This window comes from Myotis brandtii, unplaced genomic scaffold (genome assembly GCF_000412655.1).
Source record: "Myotis brandtii unplaced genomic scaffold, ASM41265v1 scaffold161, whole genome shotgun sequence".
NCBI classification, from domain to species: Eukaryota; Metazoa; Chordata; class Mammalia; order Chiroptera; family Vespertilionidae; genus Myotis; species Myotis brandtii.
The window spans coordinates 1,277,732-1,291,506 of record NW_005355881.1 but is presented as its reverse complement, the minus strand read 5'-3'; the positions used below and the strand labels follow the sequence as shown (position 1 = coordinate 1,291,506).

General features: G+C 46.3%; 1 protein-coding gene across 10 annotated transcripts in view; it reads left to right on the top strand.

The window, feature by feature from the left end:
• Nucleotides 1-13,775, top strand: part of ZMYND8 (zinc finger, MYND-type containing 8) — a 117,383-nt gene that overhangs the window by 1,041 nt on the left and 102,567 nt on the right. For 6 of the 10 annotated variants that reach the window (XM_014536379.1, XM_014536378.1, XM_014536377.1 and 3 more), the window contains exon 2: nucleotides 8,294-8,364. In XM_014536379.1, the coding sequence (XP_014391865.1) occupies nucleotides 8,294-8,364 (71 nt within the window). Of the gene's footprint in view, nucleotides 1-282; nucleotides 352-8,293; nucleotides 8,365-13,775 lie in introns of all 10 variants that reach the window. The other 4 variants (XM_014536371.1, XM_014536374.1, XM_014536372.1 and 1 more) reach the window with 1 other exon arrangement.

Sequence of the window (13,775 nt, the reverse complement as noted above, 5' to 3'; positions counted from 1 at the left end):
TCCTGCAATAAATCTGTGAGGACTCTTTTTTGGATCCCTTAGCCCTCTATTCTTGCATGATTTTCAATGAACTAATGTATCTTTTATCCTTTTCTTTTTCCTTTCCTCCCCCCCCCCCTCATTGTATCATCTTCTGTCCTCCTGTGATAGTGCAGAGGAAATAAAATCACGTCTGTGGCTCATGACAGCATTCCCTATTCAGTTGTTGGGTTGTGTTGTTGTGGTGTGTGTTTTTAATAATCCCATGTAACTGTTTTAAAAAAAATTTCCTTTTTGATCAAGTCCCAAATCTGCCAGCCTGTTCTCTCTTCTTAACTGTGGAAAAATGAGACGGTTGCTTGAACATGTTGGGTAAGTAAAGCGATCCATTTCCTCTGTGACCATGTATAAAGAGTTTGGCGAACATTTGGGGTCTGTTTATAGCAGGGGGTCTTGGCTATAGCAGTGGAGGGCTTTTCATTAGCAGGAACCAAACAGGGGCTTTTAAATAGTGTCTTGATTTTAGGTGACTGTTTGAATGCACTGTTTTTCCTGAGAACCTCAGCTAGGATGGAAGATTATACTTCCTGTTAACCCTCAGACAGGGGAGACATGTGCAGTTCATTGTGACTTGCCTGGAGACCTTTAATTGGGTTTGTTTGGATATTAGATAGAAGTCTGGGTAGGTGATCTGCTTGTGAAATATAAGAAAGTGCTTGTTCTTAAGAGTCACAGAGCCTTAAGCAAGTAGTGGGGCAGGAGCTGGTGGTGGTGTGTGGGTGTGGGTGTGGGTGTGTGTGTGGTGTGTGTGGGGTTAGTGGTGTCAGTACTCAGGTTTTAAGATACTAACACTGAGTACAAAATCCCACCCACCAGCAAACTTGATTTGATTAAGGACTCACTGCAAAACAGATTTGGCCTCTTCCAAGTCTGACCCACACACATCTGTATGCATGCTTACCTTTACTTATGAATTATTTCTTACTTTTTTCATTTCCCCTGATCTCTTAATGCTGCAGTTAGAACTTCAGAGTGAAAAAAAGTGGACTCTTGTTTGGCGTTAGCTTCAGAATTTCCCTAGAAGTTCAGTGCATCAATTTCCAGCCTGGAGACCAATCCCGCATAGCTGTAAATGCTGGAAATATATTCAATTGCTGTGTTATGCCAACCTGATGGAGTTCATAATCTTTTTTCCTTTTAAATTAGTGTCCAGCTTTTAGCACCCATGGGAAAAAAAAGGCTCATTTAATGGTGAGAAATGTACCAAATTCTAAGTTAAGAAAAGTCTGTGGAAGGCCAGCTTCTTAGAGTAAAATGTCAAGAGTTAATGATGTTTTATATACTTAAAGCTGAACAGTTGTCCTGCCCCACACAAGTCAGTTCAGACATTTAGCTGTTTTCTTTGTTCTTGTCTCCTGACTGTAAATGGAAATTATATACTGAGGTTCGTGTGGCCTCCCTAGAAGCAATATCTAATCACAAGACTCCTGCTTTGGTGCCTTCAGTGTTTGCATAATGGCGTATTTGTTGGGCTGGAAGGAAACCTAAGGGCAAGGTATTTGTCCTCTAAAAGCTCACATTGAAAATGGCTCACACAGGTTTGCGAAGCCAAGATCTGTTTTCGAACGTGCAGCCAGCCCCAGCAAGTTCCCAGTCTGGACCAAGCTAGTCACTTTTCCTGGGTACTGTGGCCCCCACTGAGCATGAGTCTGTAACAAGTCAGTTGCTTTCAAAGTAGCATTATTTTCCAGTTTCAGCTAGGGGGTAAACATGTGTGCATTGCAGCAGGACTCGGTAGGCACAGCAGTGCTGGCTCCCAGAGCAGCCCAATGGGGCTCCTCTCTCCAGCTTTTGGACCAATAGACTGGGAGGAAAGGTTACAGATTGACAATTGCAGTGGCCGAATTGAGACTGGGCCTTCTGGAAATTTCTGCCATCTTTGTTCCTTTTAGGAAAAACAGATCCACCAAGCGGAAGAGTCTCCTGCATTCCATTCCTAAGGCATTTCTCCCCCCCCCCTCCCCTTCCTTTTTTTACATCAAGGTAGAATGTTCTCTCTGCCACGTTTGAAAATTGCAGAGGGAGGGACAGAACATGGGGCTGTTTTCCTGCTGCCTCCTCAGTCCCTAAAGAGGATGCACAGCTGCAAGGAACAAACACAGACACACTGGACCTTTTGATTCCTCTCTCCCCCTCCCTTTTCTTCCCCTTCAAGACCCTCCAGGATGGATTCACTTTCTGCTTTGGGAAATTAAGAGGCATTCACGTGGGGGAGGGGGAGCAACTGCTTTTATTAGCTCCAGAAAATGGTCAGTGTTCCCTGTGTAACTAGGAATTAATTATATATAATCACTCAGTAAACTTTCTACATAGTTTTTCTAATTGCCGGGCATGAACATGGTTAGCCTGTTGGAGCCCCATCCAGTTACTTTTGTAATTACTAGCTCAAAGATTTGAGTCAGAAAGAAGGAAACAATGGGGCATCTTGGATTATAAATTAAGGATGAAAACAATAGCCCCCCCCCCCCCTCCTTCTTTCTTTCTTTTTCTTTCTTTCTTGTAACCCCTTTTCTTTCCCTGGGAGGACAGTGGCGAACCGCTTCAGGTCTTAAATAGGAGAGGAGGAAAGGACTCAATCTGTAAAAAGCCAGGGTGACAGTAACCCAGAAAACCCTGAAGGCAGAGGTAGGTTTTTTGAGTCCAACCACTTCAAATGTGTGATCTCTTTGTTTCTTTTGCCTTTTCCCTTCTCTCTCTTGTAGCAGAGGCAACAAACATTTGTCAGCTGAGAAGCCCTAGATCTGGCTTTGCCTCTGGTTGACCCTGAAAAGAAAGACACTCAAAAAGTGCCTTTGCCACCGCACAGCAGAGATTTAGTAAGGGAGTATGTCGAGAAGCCCTGGTGTTGCTCTGAAATGCAAAAACGAGGATTCACCCCTGGCTTTTCAGGTTGCCTAGGCTATGGCTGCCCTTCCCCCTCCCCAATCTCCTTCCAGATAAACAAGCTGGCGGGAGCCATTTCAGCCCTGCAGCTAGCCAGGCTGCTAGGCTGTCCCTCCTCATCAAGATTACCCACCTATCGGCCGGCCGGCCGGCGAGGAGCCAGCCGCCCGTCCCAGCCCTGGCACAGCCTTGGGCACCATGCCCTCCTGTCTCCCCTGGAGCGAAAAAGCAGTCACCTTGAAACTCTCCCCTCCCAGCACCACAGCGCTGAGGCCAGTGCTCAGACCTGTAACCGTAGATTACATTATCCACTCTGAGGCTAAACCAGCGGTTAATTTTTAGGGCTCTGTTGGGGGTGGACCCAAATCTAATCTGTGCATTGGCTGAGCGAATATTTTACTGTTGTGTCCCTGCAGACTCCCAATTGTCTTTCCTTGATGCTGTCTTAGGACCGGCTGGGCATTTGGTGGCCGTGTTCAAGCTCATAACACAGCCTTTTGATTTTACCTCGGCCTCGGACTGGGGTGCTGCCCTTTCGCTGGGCTTTTCAGGTGCCCGCTGTCCCGGAAGCCCTTTCATTTTACCTAGCTCCTTTTGGGTATGGATGCAAAGCTGGCTTTTAATATACCAACAAGGGGAAATGGACTTCCTTCCTTCCCCTCGCCAGCCTGCTGCTCCCTTGTAACGTGTGTGTGCGTGTTTTGCACCGACACCTGTCTGTCCGCAGCTTCTGCCACACGCCTGCCTGTTTCCTAATCTTCAACCGCCTAATTCGAGGGCAGAGGGGGCCTCTTCTCAGAGCCTCATGGTGCAGGCTCAGGATCCGAAAGGGAAGGGTTTTCCTTAGGAACCTGTGACTTCACAAACTCCCCCCTGTCATTGCAGGGTTTTTTTTTTTTTAAGCTTCTACACGTTGGGTTGTTGGTGCCCTCTGGTTGAGCGCTGCCTGGTCCTGATCTTCAGGGGGGTGGCTTGAAAAGTAGCAGGGCTGCCTAACCACGAGCTGCAGCTATTGAACAAACTGCTACCATTTTAGCTTCAGCCCAGGAATGAGGGAGGCAGTGTTGCCAGACGCCATTTTAAGAATCCTGCATAAATAGCTTAGCTACCGATGACTCTGCCCGTTTTAGGTGAGTGCTTATATAAAGCTGCTCTGCTAACCGCCCCCCCCCTCCATTAAAACAAAATGAATTGCAGATTTAGGGGAGCATGGTTTTTAAAATTTGATGTTGGTTATTTTGTGATCTAGAAGAGGAAGGTGTTGTGTCTTGGGGATTAACTGTTTCTTACAGCCTGGACCAGTTTGGGATTCTGAATGAAAGTGAAAAAGCTGAAGGAAAAGTCCTTTGGAATGATGCATGATTCTTTGAATTGCTGCGGGGTGATCCTCAGCTATAGAGCCAGAGTCTCGTGCATGCTGGTTGTATATTCTAGATGGGTTTAGATATTCTTGGTTAAAAGTCAAGTAGTAGGGACACTTGGGGGAAAGAAAGGTCTGGGCATTGTGTATCCAGGCATTTTTCTGTTAAAACTATATGTATATGTATTTTTCTCTCTCTCCCTTTTGGAAGTGCTCAGGGGATGGGATTCCTGGGAATTACGGACCAGCCTTGAGTCCTCAGAATTAATAATCAGAAGGCTTACAGCATCCTGGAGGTGCAGCAGTTCATCTGCAACTTTTAATTGCTCTTTTTTAAAAGTGCATGCAGGTTAAGAGGGAAGCATAGGTTTTCTTGCTCAGGCATTGGGAAAGAAATCTTTTATTCTTTCTGGGACTGGCTGGCATGCCCTTGGTTATATTTGCAGGCACTGTTATTTCTTGAATTGTCTGAAATGTATCAGTTTGTAAAATCCAGAGGCAGGTGACTTGGGTAAATGTGAGTGGAAGAAGTGGTGGTGGTAACATTTGTGTACAACTAGTTGATGGTGAATTTTCCTGTGGGGGGAGAGACGGTAGTTTGATTTTCAGCTAATACTACCTTTTCCTCATGTGGGGTATCCTCAGCCTTCCCTGCAGGTTTTGAAAGAAAAGAAAAAAAAAGTAATGTCAGTTTGAAATAAGTGCTTGTTGTCCCCTTGTTTTTTGACCTAGGTAATCCCGGGTTGCTGGAAGCTAACAGATAGGGAAGAAAAGATGCTGGATATTTCCTAAGACTTTAATGTGTGAATAACAAGAGTTGAAAGCCCTTTCTGCAGATGCATCCACCTCTTCTTTTTAACAATTATGGTTATTTGACTGTGTGTGTGTGTGTGTGTGTGTGTGTTTAATCCAAATGACTGAACAGTTCTTAACCTAAATTGACCAAGATCTGTGGGGCATTCAGACAGGTACAAACCTTTTCTCACCACCACTTTTGGTGTAGTATAAATAGGTTTTCCCCTAATAACATGCTAATATTTAAAACGAAGCCAAAAGAAAAAAAAAAAAAGACAACAACACAGCAAACCTGAGTTCAGTGGTGTAGAAAAAGGAAGTCCCTTTAGATGTGGCTATGCAAAATGACTAATTTTGCATTCTGGTCTTTGCTTTTGTAAATGATTCCTCCCCCCCCCCTCCCCAATGCATAGACACTGCAATTTCCTTTAATCAAACACAAATTATTGTATGCATTGTGTGCACACACATGTGCATGTACGGGTTCCCTTTGGAATGATGGCTTGCTGATCGGTGAAAAAGATGGTTTTCTGAAATTGTTGTGCTCAAAATCCTTGCTAAAGCTGGTGGTGCTATTGCTAAAGTTAGGTGATTATGGTGGCCCACTTGCAATACTTGGAAAGATAAAACAGCTTAACCCCCCCCCCCCCCCACCTTGTCTGCTTCAGAATTGATTATCTTAAACTCAGCAGCAAATAGCCCCTACATCACTAGTTTGCATTTTCGTAGCCTCACAACAGCATTTCTGCTGAAAGTATTCAACTCCTCTAGGCTGTTACAAGCCAAATCATTGTTCTCTTGAACACAGCCCTCCTCCATGATCCATATACCTTTGAATGTCTTCATCCCTGCAGAAATCCTTCCAGTGGGCTTTTGGGGCTCTGTTATGCATAAATTGTTTCTTTCACGACCAGACATTTTGGTTGGACCCCAGATTAGCATTTTTCTCTGTCACTCCAAATATGGGATTGGTTTCAAGAAGTTTAAGATTTCACATACTTCATGCTAGAGGGGGAAACAGTTCTAGTTGGTAGAAAAGATCAAGGTGGCTATTTGTTCCTTTGAAGTGGACCATCTATCCAGCTCTGAAGGCTGCATGGGGCTTTTTGTTAAAATTTATTTCCAATCACCCCAAGCAAGAAACCATCACCAGTATCTATTTGGACAACCGGTGTGTGGGGCAGGCAGGGTGTGTTTCTGAGTTGAGAATGTGTGCCTCTTAAGTTGGAGTAGAAGGTATTAGTGCTAAAATCACCTTCCACCATCACCGTTGTATTATTGCATGTTAGCGATGTGTTTAAATGTAAAAGGCTGCTTTCTTCTGATGAAAACCGTTCGTGACAATCTGTCAGTTGTTTCTGGGGATTTGTGTCACAGCCTTTCTCTACAGGTGCAGTGCAAATGAAATTGTTAACGGGGTTCAATATCAGAGAGCGAAAGGTGTTAATATGCTGATTTAAAACCAAAGTACCTTTCTTCTCAGTGCTGGCACTAGGGAAGTTTGAGGCCTCCAAGTCCTTACAATTATGCTGATTTAAAACCAAAGTACCTTTCTTCTCAGTGCCGGCACTAGGGAAGTTTGAGGCCTCCAAGTTCTTACAATTTAACTCTAAGCTATCATCTCTTCCTTTCTGTGTAGTTCCCATTTCGATGAACTCTCTTCCCCCAATAAACGTGGAACTCCCCTAAGCATACCTCCATGTGACAGGCCTTCTTGGACTCTTTTGTCCCAGACAGTCCCAGACTACTGCGTACAGAACGACACTCTCATCCTACCTCTCCTGCCCGGCCTCCCTTCTGTCCTGGCTTTGAGTCTTCCCAATGGAAAGTTCTAGCCATAGCAATTGGGAACACACCGATTTCTTGTTGAACCACAGTCGGGTGGAATTGCATTAGAGTAATTGTTCAGATTCTTTTGTTGTTGTTGTTAAATCTTCACCTGAGGATATTTTTCCCCATTTGATTTTTAGATAGAGTGGAAGGGTGGGGGGAGGGGAGAGAGAGAGAGAGAGAGAGAGAGGAAAGGGGGGAAAGAGATGGAGAAGGGGGGAGAGAGAGAGAAACATTGATGTGAGAGAGACACATTGATTGGTTGCCTCCCACACACACTCCAGATAGAACCTGCAACCTAGATATGTGCTCTTGACTGGGAACCTGAGACCCTTTGGTGCTGGGACCGAGACTCTAACCACTGAGCAACACTGGCCAGGGCTGTTAAGATTCTTATCATTTCACTGTCAGCCCCAGAATGTTGAAGTTCTTCGTATCTCACCGTTTGCACCTATTTAAGCAGACTTTCACTGGCTTGATTTAGGTGTGTGTGTGTGTGTGTGTGTGTGTGTGTGTGTGTGTGTAAGATACAAAATGGTTTGTACTCTATTTAGCGGGAGTTCCAGAAGAGAAAGGGAGAGAAGATTCTGGTGGACCTTCCCAGTAAAGGGGGCCTGCTTTCCCCGCGTCTCTCCCCAACCCCCATCTCTCAGCCTCTCTTTCAAAGAATCCTTCCTCCTTCCACTTTAGTGGTGGGGAATAATTAGTCACAGCTCAAAAGAGGGCCATTGCTTTCTCTAAGCCATGCCTGCTGCCCAGAGGACACATCCCTGGGGGTGGGGGATGGGAGTGTGGAGACCCCGGTCCTAGTTCCTGGGGTAAATGCTGGCGGCTTGAATGTTTCCAGACAAGGCTTTTTGCTTCTAGCCCGGGCAGATTTTTCTACTTTGCAATTCTGTACATTTTCCCCCTGTTCCTGCCCCTTCTTGAAATTGTAAGATGCAGCAGGGAGGTCTGAGAAATGCTGTTTGCCTTACAGAATTCAGACATCAGAACTCTGCATACCCTGCAAACCCCCTCCTACCTGAATCCGGTGTTAACAGTGAGACACTTGTTTACTCCAAGGCTGGGTGCTCATTGGCCCATGGGGGCAGATTGTAATTGTGTATCTAAAAAAATGCTCTTTGCATCCCCCACCAGCACGATAACTGGAGTAGTAATTTGACTTAAAGGAAGGACAACCCGGTGTCTTAAAAATACTCCTTTAGGAGGCATTACCCTTTGTTTGCAATCAGGTGTGGGTTTCTTCCCCCGCCCCCATCCCTCCATAAGGATGGGGGATTGTCTTAAAGTTGGGTTTCTCGTTAGGACTTCTAAATAGCTAGCTGCCCCCATTGGGCAAGTTCTCAGTCTACCCAAACCTGAACGTAATTTGCTCTGTTTCAGCTTGGCCGAGGAGGAAATCAAAACAGAACAGGAGGTGGTAGAGGGCATGGATATCTCTACTCGCTCCAAAGGTGAGTAAAAATCTCGCATTATCTATTCCAGATCAGAGGAGGAAATTGGAATTTCTCTTTCTTGTTGTGGTGCAGCCAAGTGTGGCTCTATGAGCCGAGGCTGCAACAACGCGCCTCCGATTTTGAGCTGTGAGACCTTAGATGGATGAACCTAATTTATGGAGAAATCTCTTTCTGCTTTTCTTTCCCTTGCGTGTCTGTGCAGGTAGACCGACCTGTCGGGGGTTGTCCATGAGCACACGTTTTCTGTCTTGACTAAGGGTGGCTGGCTGCCTCTCTGCAGGGTGACTTTCAGGAACCAGAATTTAAATAAAGTACGTTCTGGAAGCGAGCCATCTCCAGCTGCTGCGAGGTTCCTTATGTTAATAAACGTGACCCGTTTGGAATCACGGAAGTGGGAGAAAATGCAGGACTTTCTGGAATTTCGGGGGCCGGTATTTGCATTTAGGACAAAATTTAGCAAATTAGAGCAAACACAGTTGACGTTTCCTAATAACAGAAACCTGTATGTTAGACTCCTCCAACTTCTAATTGAGGGATTGGGACTTTTTGTTTGGTGTGTGTGAGATTTCATGAGGCTTCCCCAAAAGGGAAGCAGTTGTTCACTTTTGCCTCCAGGGTGCTTTTGAAAATGAGCGACTGGAGTATTTTTCATATCTTTGGTTGATGAAAATGCTCATCTCTAAACTTAATGGTTGTACCACACTGTTGTTACTCCTTTGACGAGGCGCTGAGTGCCTGCTCTGAGCACTCAGCCTGGTGCTGTGGGGCACCGGGGAGGCCAGAAGGGCTGGGGAGAGGGTTGTTGACAGACTCACCCAGAAAGATTCCCATCTCGCTAGCTAGAGAGCCACACGAAAGTGGCTCCCTAAATGCAGCTGCAATAACAAAGGTTTTTGAGGATTTTTATAAGCTTGTCATTTTGGGCAGAGATAGGGGTCCTAGCGCCATGGCTGGGACCTGGGTCTGGAGGCTGGCTGTCGCTGGGGCTGGCCTGACAGATGGAGGACTGGCATGGTCCAGAGAGGAGGCGGGAGGCACCTCCTGTTGGAAGGCCAGGCTGCCCACGTGGGTGGTCTGTGCCTGGGGGGCGGGGGAAGGGAGAGAATAACTGCGAGAGGTTGGCAGGGTGGGCCCAGTCAGTGGGCGCTTCATCTTTCATCACAGTCCCCATCCAGCCCATGGGGGCCATCAGTGGGGGAGTTTTGAGCAAGGAAAGAACCTTCCTGAAGGGGTGTTGTGAGACAGCGGCTGAGGGAGTGTGGCCCAGCCCCCTTCCCCCCTTGTGGTCAGAGGGTGGAGGGAGAACCCAGAGAAAGGAAGCTGGAGATGGGGGTCTCTTGCTGTTCAGTTTCCTGTGGGGCTTGGACACCTTCTGTCTCTGTGCCTCCGTTTTCTTCTCTGTAAAATGGGGTGTTAGGTTAGATTCTAAAATTCCTCCCACCTTGGCCTTCTCTTGTAGAAAGAATACTCAGAGGGACCCTTTCCCCCTCCCTACGTGGGAGTTCATTCTGTGGGACTCTTCCCTCTCCCCACGTGGGAGTCTATCTATTCTTCAATAAACCTTGCTAAAAAAAAAAAAAAAAAAAAGAAAGAAAGAAAGAAAGAAAGAAAGAGAATACTCAGAGTATTTTGAAGGCTGTGCTTGGACCAGGAGCTTTCTCTTACTGAATTCCTCCAATCCCAATTTGACCGAGGTGTTGTTGCCATTTTGCAGATGAGGAAACTGAGGCCCTAAATGGCAATATCTCCCAGGCAGTAAGTGGCAGACCTGAGCGAGGCTCTGACTCCAAGGAGGTGCTTCCTTCCTGGAGCCCCGCTATGGAGACTTCTCCAAGAGGGTCAAAAGCGGGGATTGTCACTGTCCCGGGTGGGGGGCGGGGAGGCCTGCTTTGGTCAGTACACCCCCTTCCCCTATTGAGAATAGGGTGGAGCACCCTATTCCCTTTCCTGTAAGTGTGGAGACCTCTCTTCTTCCACCTCCCTAGACATCCTAGCTCTTCACCAGGTGGCATCTTCCTCTGACTGCTACATGAAGTGTGACCACTGCGGGGTGACCACTGTCCCTCTTTCTTATCTACCCCACTCCAGCCCTCCTCCTATAACAGCTAGGGCGATCAAAAAAGCATAGGTCAGATCTGTCCCATCTTGCTGAGTCCTTCCACTGACCTCCCAGTGCCCTGAGGCTCCAGTCTGAGGCCACTATGCCCTCCCTCCCCGAGCCGGCTTGTTCACCTTGTGACATTCTGTTTACCTCCTCCCCTTGACTCCACTTGAGCGTCCGGGCCCCTTTCCCCTCTGTTTTCTCCTCCGGGCCCCATGTGTGCTGTGCCCTTTGCTGGGAACATGGTGCCCTGGGTCCTGCTGCCTGTTTCTCATCTCAGATTCATCTCCGACACCATCTCCTTAGAGAGGCCTTTAGTGGCCACGCAGTCCACAGGAGCCGGTTCATCATTTTCTGTTACTTTTAGTAACAAACTTCTAATTTTAGATTTCCAGAGAAGTTGTGAAGATAGTGCAGAGTATTCTCATATCAAACGCCCCCCCCCCCCAGTTTTCCTATTATTAACCTCATGCATTAGTATGTTTCATTTGTCACAAGAAACCCATCGATATTGATGTTATTACCAACTAAAGTCCATGCTTTGTTCAGATTTCCTTAGTTTTTCCATTAAGGTCCTCTTTCTTTCTTTCTTTCTTTCTTTCTTTCTTTCTTTCCTTTCTTTCCTCTTTCCTTTTTCTTTCCTTTCTTTCCTTTCTTTCCTTTCTTTCCTTTCTTTTCTTTCTTTTCTTTCTTTCTTTTCTCTTTTCTTTCTTTTCCCTGTTAGTCCCCCCCAGAGGATATTTTTTCCATTGATTTTGGAAGGGTCAGAGGGAGGAGAGAGGAAGAGAGAGAGAGAGAGAGAGAGAGAGAGAGACAACGATTGGTTGCCTCCTGCATGCGCCCTGGTCTACAACCCAGGTACATACCCTTGACCAAGAATTGAACCCAAGACCTTTCGGTGTGCAGGCTGGTGCTCTAACCACTGAGCAATGCTGGCTAGGGCTAAAGTCCCCTTTCTGTCCCCGGATTCCACCTAGGATACACATTATATTTAGTTACACGTCTTCTTCGACTTGTCTTGGCTCTAACAACTTCTGTTTTTGTTTTTGATGACCTTGAGAGTGTTGAGGAATACTCGTCAGGTATTTTGTACAGTGTCACTCAACTGGGATTTATCTCATGTTTTTTTTCATTATTGGACTGGAGTGGACTGGAATAATGGGGTTTTGGGGAAGAAGACCACAGAATAAAGTGCCATTTCATCACATCATATTAAGGGCGCACATTATAAACGGATTATGTTGACCTTGACCACAGATGCTCAGGTAGCGTTTGTCAGTTTTCTCCCCTTCCACACTGTATGCTTTAGAAGGAAGTCACAATGCCCAGCTCACATGGAGTGGGGAGTTATATTCCTCCTCCTTAAGGCCAGAATATCTACATAAATTACTTGGAATTCTTCTGTATGGGAGATTTGTCTCTTTTTCCCATTTCTTTATTCAATATTATCATGGACTCAATTATTTTCTACTTTGGGTTATACAGTCCTATACTAATTTACTTTGTTGCTCAAATTACTTCAGCTTTGGCCATTGGGAGCATTTCAGTATCCCTTTGACATCATTGGGTGGTTGACTGATTGATTGATTAATTGAACACGTTCTTACTTCCTGCCGCTACAAGATGCTTTAGGCTCATCCTGCGTATTTTCTGTCACGGCCCTAGCATTGGCCATTTGCCCAAGGATCCTGCTTTCGTTTATTGGAGAAAAGCATTGGAAACCAGGATCCGAGTGCTCAGTGTGCTCCTGCTGCTGATGAGTCTTTGCTCCTACGTCCTCTCAGCGGACAGCAAGGAAAAGGGTTCCTAGCCCATCTATATACACATATCTATAGGCATTTCCCCTTTATATCAAATTAAATGGGTTCATACACTTGTCTCCAATTCTGATCCATTACCGCATGGATCACTCCAGCCTTCTCCCCTTACTTATCTGTAGCATTCCACCATCTGCCATTTGTTTACTGTTTCCTGGTACATTTTAAATCTTCGGTGTACAGCTGGATGAACTTCCAATACATGTGCACTCATGGGACCACAACCCAGAGCAAGATAATTGAATATTTGCGGCATTCCAGAAGGTTCCTCAAAATCACTCCTGATTTTTTCTTCATCTCCCTTGTCCATGACCTTGTAATTCTTTTTTTAAAAAAATATATTTTATTGATTTTTTTACAGAGAGGAATAGAGAGTTAGAAACATCAATGAGAGAGAAACATTGATCAGCTGCCTCCTGCACACCCCTACTGGGGATGTGCCTGCAACCAAGGTACATGCCCTTGACCAGAATTGAACCTGGGACCCTTCAGTCCGCAGGTTGATGCTCTATCTACTGAGCCAAACCAGTCAGGGGGTAATTCTTATTTATTTGTTTGTTGGTGGTCTTCTCTGCTAAGATGTAGGCTCCTTTGCTCCTCATGTCCTAGGCCCCCTTGCTCGACCCCTCCCTTCCATTCGAGATGCAGGACGGCATGAAGACATAGAAAATCCTCACTTTTAGAGCCAGGCTCCTTGGGTTCACCTGCTAGCTTGTGCCCTGCCTCGTTAAGTTATTCTTTGTGACCCACTTTCCCCGTATACGTGGGGATGATGAAGATAGAGGGTTTTGGTGAAGATTAAATTTGCTCACACATAGAGAGTGCTCAGAATGGTGCCTGGGACGTGGTGGGCGCTCAGAAATGTTAGCCATGGTTAGAACTGGCATGAATTGGCATGAGTTTGCATTGGTAAGCCTATTAGGTAGAGATCCTATGTACCACATTCTACAACTGCCTCTACTTACAGCCTCCAGGAGGAGGGCTTGGAGGTGAATCCGGAAGCTGTGCCCAGGTAACGAAGAATTGGGTAGGGTGACCTGGCAGGCAGGCTCAGGCCAGCGTCTTAGCCTGTGGGCCTCCGAGGCATTGGAGAAAGATGGTCTGCAGCTGTTTGGACTGCTTCTCCCAGGGCGTCTGGGGCCCCTGTTCTAGTGGGGAGTTTGTGAACAGGAGAAGGAGTCACCTGGTTTCGAGGGGGACCTTTCTCTCCCCAGCGGCTGCCTTGGATGGTTTTCTTTGTGTGGAACTGAGCTCCCGTCATCCAGGGGCAGCCTCTGTGTCTAGGGAACCTTCCTGACAGAGCCTCTTGGGTCAGGCAAGGAAATTGCATACACACAGGCCCGGAGTGATGATTATGAGCCTGGGTTGCTGGGGTTCTGAGCGCTGAAGTCATCATGGTCAAAATGTGAGGTTTGCAAAGGCTGATGGGATGAAGTCTTATCTCTCAGTCCTCATCATTCCCAAATCCGAGGCGTGGCGATCTGGGCTCA